Source organism: Pseudophryne corroboree, chromosome 2, assembly GCF_028390025.1.
Source record: "Pseudophryne corroboree isolate aPseCor3 chromosome 2, aPseCor3.hap2, whole genome shotgun sequence".
Lineage (NCBI taxonomy): Eukaryota > Metazoa > Chordata > Amphibia > Anura > Myobatrachidae > Pseudophryne > Pseudophryne corroboree.
This window is the reverse complement of record NC_086445.1, coordinates 706,122,388-706,139,378: the sequence shown is the minus strand read 5'-3', so window position 1 is coordinate 706,139,378 and position 16,991 is coordinate 706,122,388. Positions and strand designations below refer to the sequence as shown.

The 16,991-nt window shown below is 42.1% G+C and overlaps 1 protein-coding gene across 1 annotated transcript in view; it reads left to right on the top strand.

Moving 5' to 3' along the window:
• PLXNA2 (plexin A2) overlaps positions 1-16,991 on the top strand; it is a 398,232-nt gene that overhangs the window by 314,688 nt on the left and 66,553 nt on the right. The window contains exons 13-15 of the mRNA XM_063955325.1: positions 4,998-5,149; positions 8,112-8,229; positions 12,036-12,172. Coding sequence (XP_063811395.1) covers positions 4,998-5,149; positions 8,112-8,229; positions 12,036-12,172 — 407 coding nt within the window. The remainder of the gene's footprint in view (positions 1-4,997; positions 5,150-8,111; positions 8,230-12,035; positions 12,173-16,991) is intronic.

The window sequence follows — 16,991 nt, the reverse complement described above, 5'->3', positions numbered from 1 at the left end:
CCCCCCCACCGCGGGACACTGCGGCCCACGGGTGGGACAGCGGGACAGTCCCGCGAAAATCGGGATAGTTGGGAGATATGGGTTAGGGTTAGGCTGCGGGAAGGGCGTGGGGGTTAGGCACTAAGGGGGTAAGGTTAGGCTGCGGGAAGGCTGGGTAAGGCGGGTAGAGGAGAAGGGGGAACACTCTTACCTCCCCCTGTCGGGATTTTACCTATCTGGATGCTGGCGTCGGCATTCTGACCACCGGCATTCTGTGCATCGGCAAATCATACTGAACCCAACTATCAGTCATGACATTTTTTTGACTAATTCAGTCCAAATAGTTCTCATGTACAATGCTAAGAAAAAAACGATGTATATTTTCTGGAGTCGAATGGAGTCATTTTATTCCTGCCTGTTTTTCTTTTCACTATCTTGATACCATCCATCTCTCATGTGCATAACACCTTTTCAGTTAATATCCTTCCTGTGAAAAAATAATAGCTTTCCATTTTCTTTAAGCCTTTTTAATTCTAATGATGTCTGGTATTAACTTTAATTCCACTTTATCTCTTTTACTGATGATGGCATCGTTATATATATAAAGTGGAACAGTGGGGAGTACAGCGTGAATAGAACTTGGAATTCATTCAGTGACAAAGGAGTTTATGGACCAAAATGTGTCATTTATCTTAAGTGCTTGATTAATATTGCTGTAGAGAAAGTAAAGCATGCAGTTAGTGAGTAGAAATATTCTAGTGTAAAGCATGTTGATCAAAGACTGGCCTGGTTTTGTCATGGAATAGTTGCGCTGCCTTAAGGTGAGAGGCTTTCATTTGCTCATTCACTAAGGTGTCTTGTGCTCAACCTTGCTGCCCCCTCTTCTCCTATACATGAGTCTCTCTGCTGGAGCATAGGTTAAGTTCACATGTTGCACAGAGTATACTAGTTCTAGAGGAAGCCAGTAAAGAGCATGAGGACTATGGCAAGAATTGAAATCCTTTGTCTAGGTCAGGCTCCCATGGTTGCAAAGACCCTGTGTGTCTGTGAGCGGTGCTAATAACTACAGAATATCCTGTTGGAGCCTTTATTCTGTGTCACATCCAGTGCCAAAGGTCAGCCAGACGCTGGCTAGGGAAATGCAGGCCCTCAGACAGGCATCGGGGAGCAGATGTGCCCATTGAGAAATCGATTTGCTGGGGAGAGGAAGAGAAGGAGGGGTTGGTCTAACTTGAATGCTCCAGTCTAGGGGATGCCCAGACAACTGTGGTGCCCAGTGGAGCAGAACGGATGATTTGAAATCTGCATCCCTCTCCACCCAGTGTTTCCAGCTGAATCTTAACTTTTATCGAGTTGCTGTGGTTGTCCAGGAAACATTAAGTGTCAGAGCTGCTTTTGGGATGGACGCAATTAATCACACTTAGCTGTGATGTCACTAAGATCATCCATTGTGCTTCTACTCATTCTAACTGCCCCTTTGTTACTTGTAACCTATTCACTGCTGAAGCACCTGCACGTCTCTTTTTTTCTGCTTTATTTTTTCATAAGTAAATCTCCCTCCTCTTGCAATTTATCACACTAAGCAATAGACTTGTACATCTCACCGACATGGAAATGAAAGTATTAAGTCACACATGCATTCTCACACGCTATCATACATGTAAGTCACACATACACTCACACACACTGTTTATGTAATGTATCATACATGTGTAATAGAAGTCATGAGTCTGTATAAATATGTAAAGATGATGAATATGACAAAACACACACACATATTTATATATTTATACACAGATATACATGCAATGTACATGATTCTATTACCATAACATGCCGTGCACACAGTCGCTGAAGGCTGTTCTGTCAGAATGAATAATCGGGTCCCTCTCTCTTGTAACAATTAGGCTGTAAATGTGCTCTCTGCTAGGCGGAATGACTCCGGCTCTTGCAGAGAGAGACTGCATCACAGAGAGCTTATGGCTCCTTCTCTAATTTCTGCTGCGCAAAACCGTGGGTGACCCCTTGTGATCCACATGCATATCAATCATCTGTTTGCACCAAGCGTTTCTGAGATTTTGTCAGCCATAGGTGCTATGATTGATTTGATGACAATCGTGTGCTGAGGTGGATATAGGAGTGCAACAGTGTGTATATATTTATGTGTGAATACACGTATTTTGTGCTCATGTACACATCTTTAGGCCTCAAAGACCCAGTCTTCAATGTGTACACACACACACACACACACACACACACACACACACACACACACACATCATACTGAAGGCAGCACTCAGGAAATCACTTCACTCACAGGTAGGATACGTGTCCCGATGACAATAAACAATAAATTCCGAAACATTGATGCTATCTGCCCGTGAGTGAAGTGATTTCCTGAGTGCCACCTTACATCTGCTGTATGTTGGGTTCCTTGCTTGGAGCACCTAGGAGGGCACCGACCACGTGAGTAATTTATACTGGAGTGCTGCCTGTCTAAACTGTACAGATATATACAGTATATGGACAAAAGTATTTGGCCACACCTGTTAATTATAAAATTCAAGTGTTTTAATCAGACACGTTGCTGCAGGTATATAAAATCAAGCACCTAGCCGTGCAGTCTCCATTTGCAAACATTTGTGATAGAAAATGGGTCATCCTGAAGAACTCAGTGACTTGAAGCGTGGTACTGTGATAGGATGCCACCTTTGCAATAAGATGGTTTCTGAAATTTGTTCCCTGCTGGTATTCCATGGTCAACTGTAAGTGATATTATTAGACAGTGGACTTGTTTAGGAACAACAGCAACGAAGCGGAAAGACAACATAAAATCACAGAGCAGGGTCAAAGACTGCTCAGGAACACGGTGCATAAAAGTCGCCATCACTCTGGTGATTCCATAGCTGAAGAGTTCCGAACTTCCACTGGCATTAATGTAAGCACAACAAGTGTGCGGTGGGAGCTTAATGGAATGGGTTTACATGGCTGAGCAACTGCATACAAGCCTCACATCACCAAGTCCAATGCCAAGCGTCGGATGGAGTTGTGTTAAACACGCCAACACTGGACTGTGGAGCAGAGGAGATGTGTTCTGTGGAATGATGCTTCTCTGGCAGTCAGATGGGCAAGTACTTGTTTTTGGTGGATGCCAGAAGAACATTACCTGCCTGACTGCATTGTGCCAACTGTGAGGTTTGGTGTAGGGATAATGGTATGGGGCTGTTTTTCAGAGTTTGGGCTAGGCCCCTTATCTCCAGTGAAGGGCAATCTTAATGCTTCAGCATACCAAGCCACTTTGGACAATGCTATGCTTCCAACTTTGTGGCAACAGGTTTGGGGAAGGCCATTTTCTATTCCAACCTGACTGTGCCCCAGTGCACAAAGCAAGCACTATAAAGACATGGTTTGATGATGAGTTCGATGTGGAAGAACATGACTGGCCCGCACAGAGCATTGACCTCAACCCAATCAAGCACCTTTAGGATGAACTGGAACAAAGTCTGCGAGTCAGGCCTTCTCATCCAATATCAGTGCCGGACCTCATAAATGCTCTACAGAATGAATGGGCACAAATTCCCTCAGAAACACTCCAAAATCTTGTGGAAAGCCTTCCAAGAAGAGTGGAAGTTGTTATAGCTGCAAAAGGGGGGCAAACTCCATATTAAAGTATATGTATTTTAATATCATGTCATTAGAGGCCCTGTCGGTATAATGGTCAGGCGTCTGAATAATTTTGTCCATACAGTGTCATATATATATATATATATAAATGGGTGCATTTATTTGTGTTGGTTAATGTGTTTACTTAAATAAACTTATCCAAGTTTCAGTGCGTGCGGTTGTGTGTATATGTTAGTGGTGTATGTAGTTTTTATCCTGCGTCTCTCCAGCTGTAATTAATAAAACTTATTCTGTCCCAGCCGGGGGCTGAGCTGTGACACAGTTACTTCCAAACTGCTCAATTAGCGTCCAAAGGAATGTAGGTCACAGAGAAACCCCGGTCTTTTCTGCTCCTACAAAAATCAACCACTTCGGTGCCTGGAGCTTTATGCATTATATATATAGTATGTGAAAGTGGACGGTATTATTGTTGCCATGCTAGCCTTGCTTATAATGCATTGCATGGGCTGCTGTTAGTTTATGCCTGGGCAGGTACTAGATGCGCCTTAGCCATGTATTTGTCTACTGCTATACTTTGGACAGTTTTATGTAGCAACAAATATATGTGAAATTTACTGCATAGACTACACTGTATCTGATTCAGCCAGTACTGTCTGATGCAGCCAATACTTTCTCCAGCATGAGTTTAGTGTGTAGCAAACAGGCCCTTAGAAAGCAGGGGCTGTTATCTGGTGAATATTCCTCTCAGAGGCCAGGTGTACAAGTTGCTGCAGGCAGTGGTTCTCTAGATCCAAGATGAGCTGTCACATAGTGCACATAATATGCCCTCCCGCAGCCTCTACCTCTCATGTTTACCTCATCATGCTTTGTGGATACAACTGTGAGACCCACTGCAGTCGATAGGGCTAGAGGTGTCCTTGCTCTAGTGATTGAAGCACTCTTCTAATAATTGTGATAGATTGGCAGTAAGAAAGAGGCTCAATCTTTCCAATCTTGGTGTGTTTCACTCAAGTTTTCTACAGTCCATTGAAATGCATTCATGCCTTGAATAAAATAAGCCTGCTAGTTATAGCAATGGAGTTGTTATTTATTGGATAATTTACTTTCACACTGAGTGTGACTGAGAGCTGCAGTCTTTTAGGAATGCTTGCTCATGTCATGGCTTGGTAGACAAATGAGGCCATAAAATGTAACATGTCAGTGGCACTGATAATGTAATTACCTGTACTGTCTCAATGTAATTATTACGTGGATTAAGTAGAAAAAGCATTTAGTAATGTAATGTATGTACGTATATACGTACATATGCCCGCAGCAATGTAAGTGATAATCACCACTTAGTGCAAGGGATGTGACCATCAGAATATTCATCTACCTTTTTGCTTCTCTTCTAGATTGTCACTGTTTCTGGACCCCCTGAAGGAGGCACTCGAGTCACTATACTTGGAGTGAACCTAGGCCTGGACTTTTCTGAGATTGCCCACAGTGTAGTGGTGGCTGGAGTGCAGTGCACGCCTGTGGAGGAGGAATACATCATTGCAGAGCAGTAAGACTTCTTCTTATGCTAAGTCTTATTATATCCCTGCTCCTTAATGCTAACCCTTTTATTGGACTGGATGATCAGGACACTTTTTAGAATAATACCAAATTATACATTGAAATCACCACATCTGAGGCATCTTTAGATTCATACTTTTAAAATGTTATCGTAAATCTTAAAATCCACTGAGTCATCCATGTGTGCTCAATTGAGGAGAGCCTTAAAAACGTTGACTTGCTTTTCCGTTTATAAATCAATTTTCCTTCCCCCCAGTTTGAAGAATCCCGAGGCTGTAATGTCCGGGATCCCCATAGTTTCCCTGTAGATCTTTCAGTGAATGCTCCACTCAGTTCAGACGTACTGATAACAATTTAATGTTACTTTAAGGGTAAAGCTAGTCTATCCGTGGCTGGGTTTGTTTTTTTCCATGGGTTTTCTGCAAATTACCTGTAGATTTTTACAAAGCAGTAAAAAAATGGCTCAGTGGAGATGTTGCCCATAGCAACCAATCAGGTTTGAGGAAGCATTTCCAAGAACATTCGATAAAATGGTAGGTAGATACTGATTTTTCGCTATGGGCAACTTCTCTACTGGTCTACTTCCCCGCTCTTTTCACTGACCCCTCAGTCTGCATGCAGTCTTTCCTGAGCATTACATAGATCTGGCCGTCAGATGGTGCCAGGTACTATAAGCCAAAGATGGAGAGAAATCATTTATTGTACAAAAAAAATAACGATAGATGGGAAAAGAGAGCGGAAAGCAGAGACTGCAAAGCCTCTTAGTAGCACATACTGTATGCGTGCCACAATAGGTCCTCCAAACTGCTTGTGTGCTAAGTCACGATGTACATGATTTTGTTACATTTGATATGTAGCATTCTAGAAATGGGTTACATGAAAATGGAAATATAATGCTGCTATGTGACTGACAGGCAGGCAAATGGTCTACTTTAGTACTTTATGGTCAACCTCAGATTTCTGTTGTCTAGGTAATATTTCTCTGTCTGTACACCGCAGTTTAAATAACATTTGTTATGTACCTTCTAACAGATACTTTGGCTTTATTATACATTTTTATGAGATAATAGGGGAAATTCAATTGCAGGTGAAGGGTGAGAATGGCTGTTGTGGCATTTAAACGCCGGCAACGGCATCTCATTTCATACCCTTTGCCTGGCTGATTCACACCCCATATCGCACAGAACTGCTTGCTACACTATGGGGTAGCAAACACTTTTATGCAAGATCCTGCTGCAGTAAAGTGCAGTGGGTGCCGTACAGGTTTGGCCGAGTATAGGGTTTGCTGGCAATTGAATTCCTGATAATGGGGCAGATGTATTAAGCCTGGAGAAGTGATAAAGCAGTGATAAAGTGGAAGGTGATAACGCACCAGCCAATCAGCTCCTAATTGTCAATTTACATATTGGAGCTGATTGGCTGGTGCGTTATCACTTTGCACTTATCACTGCTCTATCACTTCTCCAGGCTTAATACATCTGCCCCAATGTGTCTTATACTGTAGATATATAAGCATTTTAGAAAGCATTGTGGAATGATACAATGTAAAGATACTGCATGCTGAACTTAGATGAGAGTTGGTCTCTCTGTATGTACTCCAAAGCAGAATAATATCAAATGGGAGCCAACAATTAAAACAGAAATCACAGAGTCTTGTATAACAGCTCTGTTGTATGACAATCAGCTATTCTTTTCAACCCATTGATTAAAAAAACTGAGAACATTTTTCATAAATGAGTTATTCTGATATGGCATTTGCATTAGCCTATTCCCATTACTGATGATACATTTAGAAAACATTCAATATTTCATTCGTGCACCTGTCCTCTCCGCACAGTGTGAAAAGTCTGTCCCCCCCGCATGGCACTCACACATAGAAAGGCACAGTCGGACCAGCATACAGGTGCAGGCGTCAGGATGATGGAATACTGGAATACTCCCCCCCCCCCCCTTCCCCTTTGTGTTAGTACACAATTGGGGATCACACAGCAAATTTTTCATCTGTCATGGGTGGCAGAGCCTGACTCTGTCCATCTGGGTTCCGCAGCACCTCTAAATCCATGCACAGGGACTGTTTCCCTTAGAGACTGAAGCTCTATGTTTGCAGCGCTTTCAGTGGAGCTTTCCAGATGCACTGCAGTGTGAAATGACAGAAGGGTTAAGGTTTTGTTATTTTTATTGGTGCGAATCAAGTAGTGTCCATCTGGCAATCTGAGCTTAATGCAGATCTCTGGAGGGTTCGAATAGGAAAAAAGACGATCAGCTGGAGAGAAGTGGGGAAGGGTGATGGAGAACAGTGTGGGACATGCGTTAGGTAGACAGTGAAACAGTGTAAAACTATAAGAAAGCCAATAAAGAAGGAGAGTTGCTGGCAAAGCCGTGTGGGTGTATGAAAGGAAGGCAGGCAAAGGACCATAGAATGAAAAGCATAATTGCTGCAGTATGCAGAGAATAAGTGCAGATTAGAAAGATGTAGGCGGGCTGAGAGTGGATAATGGAAAGTAGTTCTAGGAATTAGTATAAACAATAGTGTTTAGTGACAGAAGACACTGATAGAGCAGGCTGTACAGCCAGAAATATTCTCTATTTATATTATATGATTAAAAATATTGCTAAAGCAAATTATAGTAATGCATGAGCGGAGGACATTACAGACAACCCCAGAAATAGCAGTTTGTCATGGCAAAAATGGGAGAAATACGTGAGGGCATAGTGAAAGTTTGCTGAAATGCATACAGTATGTTCTTATAGGTGTCATAGTATGTAGCAGTGTGCCATATGGTTACAGCTGACTACATGTATTATACTGCCTCCCCACCTGTATATCGTTTGTTCACCTTGGGTATATAAATATGACAATGGTCACCGTGATACACTTGAAGCCACTTGAAGAGGATTTAGAGATGATGAAGTAGTATCTGTAGATATTGACTCTCTTTGCATTGTTTCAGAATTGTGTGTGAAATGGGTCCGGCGTCCGCTACGTCAAGCTCCGGCCCAGTGCTCCTCTGCATTGGAGAGTGTAAACCAGAGTTCATGGCTAGATCCCTGCAGCAGTACAGCTTTGTGGTAAGTAACCCACGCCCCAATTCATTTAGGCTTGACTATGTCATTTAGGCTTGACTATGTAAGTGCAGCTGAATGGCGTACTTACTGTACTGTCGGACTCATGGATTTTTGTTTGCAACCCTGTAGGGCAGCCTCATGAAGCCTTCTTCTGCAGCCCTATGAAACTGATAGTTGTCAGAATAAATATGCCATGATAGAGCATTACACCAATGTAGAGATTTGCAAATCTGTTCTGTGAAATATTAAGAAATCTTTTTGAATTTGAAAAACATTACAATACTGCTTTTAAATAGAAGGGACGTGTCAGGATTCCAGGGTTGTTTACCTGACCGCAAGCATCCAGTGCGCTGGGATTATGACGGCATCCCGAAGGGACTGATTAAAATATATCTCTTATGCTAAATGAAGTCAACTTTTGTTTTGTTATTTTACATATAAACTAATAGTTTATAACGCCTATATAAACTATATTTCTATAGTTCAGCAGACGTATTCAGCAATGCCATCTTCAGGCTAGAACAGTATACAGGTTGAGTCTCCCTTATCCAAAATGCTTGGGACCAGAGGTATTTTGGATATGGGATTTTTCCGTATTTCGGAATAATTGCATACCATAATGAGATATCATGGTGATGGGACCTAAATCTAAGCACAGAATGCATTTATGTTACATATACACCTTATACACACAGCCTGAAGGTAATTTTAGCCAATATTTTTTATAACTTTGTGCATTAAACAAAGTGTGTCTACATTCACACAATTCATTTATGTTTCATATACACCTTATACACACAGCCTGAAGGTCATTTAATACAATATTTTGAATAACTTTGTGTATTAAACAAAGTTTGTGTACATTGAGTCATTAAAAAACAAAGGTTTCACTATCTCACTCTCACTCAAAAAAGTCCGTATTTCGGAATATTCCGTATTTCGGAATATTTGGATATGGGATACTCAACCTGTAGTACACACTACTAAATACAACATTCACAGATTTGTGCATAACTGTTGAATAATTTGATATTGGGACGAAACTAAATCAGCCCACAGTTCCTTATGTTTCGCTGCTATATTACTACTGAGAAATTAGAAATATTGTGATAAATACTAAAATGTCTGGTCTTCAAATGCATCCTTTAGATCATGAGGCCAAAAGGCTCATATTAATGAGCACTGAGAGGAGTGAAACATTAATTTCTGAATCAGGGGCCTATAGAGTAATATGTTCATCGCAACAGCATCTCTGATTTTGATATAGCTCAAGTTCTAGTCTGCAACACTAATTATGAGAACTGTCCAGAGACATCTTAAAGATCCAGCAATGGTGTCTTTCCCCGGATTGGTCAATTTTATGTTGTTCCCAGTGGCCCTTTCCTGTTGCCTGTAATTTACTTTGTTAGCACAAAACTAATAGCAATGATGGAAGCAGCAGCTCTCTTCTCTAATCTACCGCACTCTGTCTTCCCTAGCAGCAAATTATAGGTTTGCTCAAGATCATGATAAAATGACACATTCCTTCTGAAAAATCAATGCTAAGCTTTCTGCGGCTCTACTGCACAAGGCTCCCCTCAATCATGCAACAAGCCATAACTGTCGCTCTGTGCTTTATGATGTCATTTAACAAAAGTGTCCCAGGAAGGACAGATAGGCAAAGCGAGGAACCTAAAACTAGTTCATTCTAATAATGACGACAGATAAGGGAACCACTTCATATAAAATGTGCCTTTCTTTCCCTTGCTAATTAATAAAGTTTTATTGCCATATAACCTGGAGCTCTCTCTGAGCGCTGTACCTCTCTCTCTCATTGACCTTGTCACTCAGCCACCACTTCCACTTGTACACTGTAGGTGTCTGGCCTTGTCATATTGATGTATTCCCATGAAATGATCATTGCAATTGTCAGCTACTAAATACCTTTGCAAAAAAAAAAAAAATATTGCTATTTTCCTACATATTTTAGTTTTGTTTCTTTTTTTCTATTAGCTGTAGCTATCGTCTTTCTCTGCAACCTCTTTGTTGTGTTTGAGCACAAATATACCTGATCTATGTTCACTTTGTTCAGCATGTGATTGGCAGAATTGGATGGATCTGAGGGCAGACTAAATGAATGGTCACAGAGAGCCCGATTCAGAGATGGACACAGTAGCACAGCAGCTATGGCTTTGTATGCAGCAGCTATGTCTTTCTATGCAGCAGCTGTGCTAAAATATGCTAATGCAGCAGGAGGTGTCTTGTGTACATAGACACCTCCTATAGGCTCCTGTGATCTGTTTCTGTATCTGAAAACACAGCATCAGATCATCTGCGGGAACATTACTCATCTGAGTTACCCTTACTTGGAGCATATATTGATTGCGGTTTTTACCTTTCTAAAATCTACCCCATAGACAGCCAACCTGATACACATTGGGGGTCACAATGGGCAGCCCTCTAACCTTCAAAAGGGCAACACATTACTCTTATTCTCATTAACAAGCTAATTTAATATATTTAAGCAAAGAGGCACCTACAGTAACTGTAATAACAAAACAGACCTTTCAAATAAGTTTTACTAGCGATAACAAATATCACTGCAAAGCATGAAGGCCTGGAAGGCCGTATGTGGCCTTGGGGCAGTCTGTTGCCCATAATTGCCCCACACAATAATCAACTTAGCAATATGATATTTTCTGGTTAAAATACCTTCATAGAAGTCTTTACTTACTTTCTTCAGATATAATATGACCTTGACTGTTGTGCGCTCATCTTGCTCTTTTCTCCCCACAATATAATTGTAAAGTGATTCAATTGAATGTGCCTTAAAAGAATAAAATACATTTTATCTCAATAAGTCAGCTGGCACATTGTGTATTGCAAAATAATGCCTGGATAAAGGTCAATTGCTAAAGGTGGTAAGGTCACGGAAGTATGGTTGCTCAACTGCATTCTATACTCCCAGAGCATAGCTGATAAATTGGATCTTTGCCAATGCTACAGCTGTAAGAGTAACCTTATGCAACATATCTGTACATATAAGCCGCACACATAGACATCCTAGTCTCCCAGGAAAATGTGTATCTGCCAACCACTTAATGGATTCAACTGCTGCCTATCTGGACCCGCAAGTCACAATCCCACTCATTATTTCTGATTTATGGGAATCTGGACCCAGTAACAACCTTCCTGAGCCCTGAGTGTATATCTCTATCTTTCTCCTCAGCACCAAACAACACAACATGTTCCAGAGGCTATGTCTTCATAGTGCCTCTAATACCCTTATATTTCCTCATTTACTTTTACCATTTCTGTTTTGTATCAGAGACATACTGTATAATATCATTTTTTTCCAACTATTGTCTGCTCACTGCAGGTTTTTGCTGTGGGCTAGCAGACAGCGTCTACGCATAAAATAATTACCAAGATATGAACAATTGACTATTGGTCAGTGTACATCTAGCAATACATTCATATCAGCCTGTTATGTATCTCTGTCCTTGGCTTACACCTATTAAGTTGTCTGTAGATCTGTTACCTAATCAAATTCCATTTATTTATTGGATGTATTTACTTATTCTGTTTGATTTTGGCCTCAACTTTCTTATACTGTAGATCTTCTGCCAGAGCCGCAAGCAGCGTTAAAGCATTTCCATGTCATCAAATGCAATGAAATGGATGGTACCTTTCAGTAGCTCTTGGCTCCATTCCTTAGGATTGGGAGTGCTGTGCATGACAGCCTAGTGCAGGAAGAATTTCTTGTACAGTATGTGTCAGTATTTAAGTGCACTTCACTCTCTCAATTACCTCATTTGTTTGATTCACAGAATCCAACTGTATCCTACCTTAGTCCCAGCCGAGGCCCTGAATCCGGTGGGACCATGATAACTATCACTGGCCACAATCTTGGGGCTGGAAGCACTGTTTCAATTCTGCTTGGAAACCAGACTTGCGAATTTTATGGGTGAGTGCAAATAAATTATATGGGCGTATTTATCACAATCTGTAGAGAGGTAGAGTGGAGAGAGATCAAGTACTAAGCAATCAGCTTCTAACTGTCATTTGTCACGCTGTGTCTGAAAAAATGACAGTTTTGGTAAATTTCTACATCAGCATTCTTATTTGTAACTATCAGTACTAGCTCTGCATTATTCCATACTTGATTTAATATAAGGCACTTTGGTGTGTTGTATGATTGCTTTGAGTGTATTTATTGGTACAGTGCTACATCTTTAGAACACTACTCCTGCTAACCAGCAAGTATGAGATCTGCTTTTGTAGTGCTGATTAATTGCCTATAAAGAGCAGCATAGTGTAAGTATGAATAAATTCGAACATATTATGTTTCAAACAATAACATTTGAAGAAACTTTCCCCAATGAGAAAGTACCCTTTCTTCAACAGATAGAACATGTGTTTTAATGTTCATACTTTAAGTACTTATGCAAATAAAGCCTAGAAAAACACAATCATAGTACAACTCACACAGCAAAACAACTTGTTTTGTTTATGTTGACCTCCATGTTGCTACCCTCTTCTGGTCTGCATTTTGCCTTTCACCTTAGATATCAGCAGTGTCCTTCATTTCCGTGTAACCCTTTCTGTGCTTCTCTTCCAGAGGCGGATTGGACATAGGGTTTACAGGGAAGATTCCCGGTGGGCCGGCGCACCTGTGGGGCCTGTTTGGTTTGAGGACATGTGGTCCTTTTTATAAACATAATGAATAAGATGCAAAATAATTTGCATATATGAAAATGACTTTGCCACTTAGCCTGTGATTGCAGATGATCTAGTGTATGCTCTGTCTGCCTGCTTGGCTGACATATAAGATTGGGTGAATAGTGATTGGGATACGGTTGGTGTAATAAGCAAGAAAATATATTTTTCTAAAGAATGATATAGTTTCCTAAATTCTAAAGGTGTATCATATAATGTGCTCAGAATATTTAATTTTATTTCTTTTTAACTTCCCCCTTGATGCTGGACATCCCCACTATCTGGAAAGTCTTGGGGGGAGGATGCTGCTGCCATGTCCCATGGCGAGACCTTACACCTCTGGTGCTGCCCATGTGGGGCCACTAGTACAAATTTTTCCAGGGCCGCTTTTTGTTTCCAATCCGCCCCTGTTCTCTTCTGTAGTCATTTATTGGTTCATTTTTCAGAAATCGTGGCTATCAAACAAAGGCTTTATCCAACTTTTTAGTTTTGTTTCTGTTTCTTTCTTGTTTTATTCCTTTGGTATTATTTAATAATCACAAGTGGTTATACAGTAGTCCTGTACTTTGCACTGTTTCTTTTGAAGCCTTTATGGGTTAAAGTACAATACGTATATATAGCTGCTGGTATGGGGCTAATGTAGAGAACATGCATATATGTTTGTTACGCTTTATAGTTGTGTATTCAGTGGCAAAGAATACTGAGTAGTCTGTACAATGGGCCTAATTCAAGGTTGATTGCAAGACAATATTTTCCTCTAATGGGCAAAACCATGGTGGTCATTCCGAGTTGTTCGCTCGGTAATTTTCTTCGCATCGCAGCGATTTTCCGCTAACTGCGCATGCGCAATGTTCGCACTACGACTGCGCCAAGTAAATTTGCTATGCAGTTAGGTATTTTACTCACGGCAATACGAGGTTTTTTCTTCGTTCTGGTGATCGTAATGTGATTGACAGGAAGTGGGTGTTTCTGGGCGGACAGGCCTTTTTATGGGAGTGTTTGAAAAAACGCTACCGTTTCTGGGAAAAACGCGGGAGTGGCTGGAGAAACGGAGGAGTGTCTGGGCGAACGCTGGGTGTGTTTGTGACGTCAAACCAGGAACGACAAGCACTGAACTGATCGCACTGGAAGAGTAAGTCTCGAGCTACTCAGAAACTGCACAGAGAAGTCTTTTCGCAATATTGCAAATCTTTCGTTCGCAATTTTGATAAGCTAAGATTCACTCCCAGTAGGCGGCGGCTTAGCGTGTGCAAAGCTGCTAAAAGCAGCTTGCGAGCGAACAACTCGGAATGAGGGCCCATGTGCACTGCAGGTGGGGCAGATATAACATGTGCAGAGAGAGTTAGATTTGGGTGGGTATGTTGAAACTGAAATCTAAATTGCAGTGTATTTACCTTGCACAGAAACAACTCAAATCTCACACAAATCTAACTCTCTGCACATGTTACATCTGCCCCACCTGCAGTACACATGGTTTTGCTCGTTAGAGGAAAATGTTGTTTTGCAATCAACCTTGAATTAGGCCCAATATGCTGTATTATATATTCTTACAATATGACATAGGGACTAATTCAGAGTTGATCGCAGCTGCATATTTGTAAGCAGTTGGGCAAAACCATGTGCACTGCAGGTGGGGCAGATCAGAGGCGGAACTACCGCCAGTGCAACCAGTGCGTTGCACTGGGGCCCGCCACTGTCCAGGGGCCCAAAGCATGTAATGAGTCAAACTGACTCATTACATGCCGCTGTGTGCTGCGGGCAACCACTGCCCGTAGCACACAGCCGCCCGGAGAGGAGAGGAGCGCAGCGGACACGGGGGAAGGAGGAGGAGGGAGGTGGAGGAGGGAGCCGCAGCAGCGCTTTGTTACTGGTGGAGGCGCTGCTGCTGTCCCTCTGCTTCACTATAGGCTGTCTTCCGCCGATGTGAAGCGCATCCCAGAATTCACAGCAACGGAGAACAGCCTATGGTGAAGGACTGGGGCAGCAGCAGCAGCGCCTCCACCAATAACACTGCGCTGCTGTGGCTCCCTCTTCCACCTCCCTCCTCCTCCTTCTCTCCTGCCCGGGGTCTCTGGAGAAGCTGCACCGAGGAGCCTGAGCCAGCGGAGAGAGTAAGTATAATTATTTCTTTCTTTCTTTCTTTCTTTCTTTCTTTCTTTCTTTCTTTCTTTCTTTCTTTCTTTCTTTCTTCATGTGCAAAAAGGGGGACTGTCTGCCGTAATGTGTAAAAAGGGTGAATCTGCCTGCCGTAATGTGTAACGAGGGCACGCTGTCTGCCGTTATGTGTAACGAGGGCACGCTGTCTGCCGTTATGTGTAAAAAGGGGACGCTGTCTGCCGTTATGTGTAAAAAGTGGACGCTGTCTGCCGCTGTGTGTAACAAGGGCACGCTGTCTGCTGTTATGTGTAAAAAGGGGGACGCTGTCTGCCTTAATGTGTAAAAAGGGGACGCTGTCTGCTGTAATGTGTAAAAAGGGGACGCTGTCTGCCGTAATGTGTAAAAAGGGGAATCTGTCCGCCGTAAGGTGTAAAAGGGTCTCTACCTGGTGTAGTGGTGCTACTGTGCGGCGTAATTTGAATAATGGAGACTGCTGTGCACCGTTTTATGAATTGGTATTATTTTGTGGCCACACCCCTTCCCCATGAAGCCATGCCCCTATGTATTTTTGCGGGCGCCAACGGCGCGCACTACCCCTGTTTTGCATGCAGGGGTGGGACTCCGATGCCATTCCTTGCACACAGTGCTAAAATGTCTAGTTACGGCACTGTTGCTAGGTATCCATTTCTCTGGCCCTGAGCAGGTCCCCCTCACCAGATCCTCTCCAGGGGTGATGTGTGGTGGACTTGGATGGGATGAGGGGGGGGGGAAGGGCAAAGCATTTTGTCGCACCTGGGCCCACCGCTCGCTAGTTCCGCCACTGGGGCAGATATAACATGTGCAGAGAGAGTTAGATTTGGGTGGGGTGTGTTCAAACTGAAATCTAAATTGTAGTGTAAAAATAAAGCAGCCAGTATTTACCCTGCACAGAATCAAAATAACCCACCCATATCTAACTCTCTCTGCACATGTTATATCTGTCACACCTGCAGTGCACACGGTTTTGCCCAACTGCTAACAAATTTGCCGCTGCGATCAACTCTGAATTACCCCCGTAGTGAGATGTTTGTGATATCGTCTGAGAACAGTTTAAAAAAATCATGTTATACAGTATGTGTTTGATGTAACCTGGCTAGGATATAGTTAATCTATTCCTATCCCCCTGGACTGCCTGCACACTAATGTCTCTCCTATATATACTAATTATAGCGGGGAAGCAACGTGTCGGAAGAAAGAATAGCATTTGATACGTGTGGCCCGGCATGCTGTGCTCACTGGGACCTACTCCCTCGTCCTATTTTGAGAACACTTACTCCAGTCACTGTGTAGCTGGGGAGCCTGATTAGATGAAGCATTTTATAACGAGATTGGGGCTAATTACAGCTTCCCATTCTACAGCCTGCACACCAAGTTGTGGGTAGATTCTGCATGACGGCATAATAATAGCACGGGAAGCTAATTAACTGATCACAGGGAAGGGGCAAGATCCTGCCAGCTGTAATGTATCGTTTTGGATTGGACTGGCAGGAGGAAGAGGTGCCTGATGGACTTCTGTATTTACAACCTGGAAGACAAGAGGAATAAAACAATGACAGTACTGCATGTGTCAGAGAAATAAATTGCGCATATTAGGTATAGACAAAGGAGGTTATAATAAGATGCAGCAAACAGTTAAATCTAAGAAAAAAATATATGGAATATCTGTGTTCAAGATTCAAGTAATATTTTGTATACTTATATCCTAATGATGATACCATTGATATAATATAACAGTTGTGATATCATGTATTACAACTGTAATATACGGTTTGCTAAAGAGACAGTTTACTTGTATTGGCAGTGAGCCTTTAATGTATATTATATTACATGTCACCAAGGAAGCGTCCCTGTAACATGTCACCAAGGAAGTGTCCCTGTAACATGTCATCAAGGAAGCGTCCCTGTGACATGTCACCGAGGAAGTGTCCCTG